Source organism: Pterocles gutturalis, unplaced genomic scaffold (genome assembly GCF_000699245.1).
Source record: "Pterocles gutturalis isolate BGI_N339 unplaced genomic scaffold, ASM69924v1 scaffold775, whole genome shotgun sequence".
Lineage (NCBI taxonomy): Eukaryota > Metazoa > Chordata > Aves > Pterocliformes > Pteroclidae > Pterocles > Pterocles gutturalis.
The window spans coordinates 40,166-41,870 of NW_010142982.1; the positions used below are offsets into that span (position 1 = coordinate 40,166).

The following is a 1,705-nucleotide window of genomic DNA, read 5'->3' on the forward strand; positions in this document are numbered from 1 at the left end:
CTACAATTAGTCCAACTATACAGCTCTGAAAGAGTTCAAGTGTGCCTCTTACCACAATTGCATGCGGAGAATGCACTAAGGCCTTAAGTTCATTCAGGTCGTTCTCAGCCTGCAGAAATTGGCATAAGAAAAAAAAAGTACATAAGGAGGGTGGATTTTTAATTCTCTCACAGATACTACAAATTTAAACAGCAGTTAATACAGTCCTATAAGCCCTACGTTACCTTATCCCATTCTCCTTCCATGACATGATTGCGGAATTTGGTAGCAGAAGGATGTTCTAAACGACATCCTGACTCTTGCATGAGAAGATCAACAGTCTGGCTGCAGGAGAGATACAGTGTAAAAAAACCCGACCAGTTTTACCCTCACAAATATACCACCTGCTATGACAACAGTTAACCATATTCAAAAGTAACTTCAATAATGTAAGAGAGAATACTATGACCAGATTCAGACGTTTGTCCAAAAAGACTCAGTTGCTTGAGACATGTAAACAGCTACCTACAGCTAAAGCAAGTTGTCAACGAGCTTGAAAGCTTTGGTGAAGTACCATAAAGTATGTGACTTACCAGCCACCACAAACAGTCATCCCTGCATAGAAGATAGACTTCGTGAAGGAAGATAGAGACTAGAAAGCTGTTAGCTACTAGCTGCTCTCCCCTGGTCCCTCTCTCCCCCCCGCCCCCCAAAAAACAACAACAAAAAAACCCAAACACAACACGGAGAGCTACTACAGGCCTGACTTTTTCTTCATCCTGTATTAAAAGATTGTCTCCTTAAAATAAAATAAACAAACTCACAAACGTGTAGCCCTCCCCCTTTTACACTAAAAATAGCTTATTTACTGTGGTGTCGTCTATGAACAGTCACGAGTTGCCTGCAGCTGTAAACTTGCCTCTTGTGTCAGGGGCAATTTACTTTATGTACGAAGTTCCTTCTAATTGACCCATTCCACCATGTTTTGAAGACTTCTTTTGTGGTAGCTACATGAAAACTTTGAAGGACTTCTGTAGCCTCCTTTCAAAATTATGATGGGTTGGCTTTAGCTCTACTCACAAAGTGAGTGTTGTGATTAAATTCTCAGACTTCCCCTTCTCCAGTGGGAAATTATTTTTTCTATTCTAAATCTAAGAAAGGGCCAACATACTTGTTTCTAGTCGACAGATAAGATTATTATCAAAAATATGTGTCCAGCACAAACCTGCAGACACCATTTAGAGGGATGAAGGTTTTCAAACCGAAACCAAATACCCTATTTAAGTGGCAGTTCAGTTTGTCCTCGCTTCCTCCCAGCTGACAAGCCAAATCTTGGAGCTCATCTGCAAAAACCCGTCCTCCCCCCAGCCCAGCTGCAGGCTCCATTATGTTTACCAGATAACTTCTCCCCCACTAACACATTGGTATTGATCTGACTTTATCGGTGTGCAACCCGACTTCCATATTGCCACCCCTGTCAGTGCCAGCTCCCGGCCTGTCCCTTCACAGACACCCAGCTGACCGGTACAAGCTTGGGAAACACATCTCCGGCTCCTTTTTTTTTTTTTTTTTTTTGCTAGCAGGCCTGCCCCACTCCTCTGCCTCTCACCCGGGCACTGGTCTCTCCTCCTTGGGGGTCTACCAGCCTGAGACAGGGCAGTTTTTTGCCACCAACCCCACGCCTCCGGAGGTCCCTTCCTCTGCCCCCGCCGGACCCTGCCTCCCC

At 44.4% G+C, this 1,705-nt stretch overlaps 1 protein-coding gene across 1 annotated transcript in view; it reads right to left on the reverse strand.

Annotated features, from left to right (window-relative positions):
• WDR26 (WD repeat domain 26) overlaps window positions 1–320 on the reverse strand; it is a 26,835-nt gene extending 26,515 nt beyond the window's left edge. Inside the window, exons 1-2 of the mRNA XM_010084531.1 lie at window positions 225–320; window positions 53–109 (exon numbers count right to left, since the gene is read on the reverse strand). Coding sequence (XP_010082833.1) covers window positions 53–109; window positions 225–305 — 138 coding nt within the window. The 5' untranslated portion in view covers window positions 306–320. The remainder of the gene's footprint in view (window positions 1–52; window positions 110–224) is intronic.
• Between the last annotated feature and the right edge of the window lie 1,385 nt (window positions 321–1,705).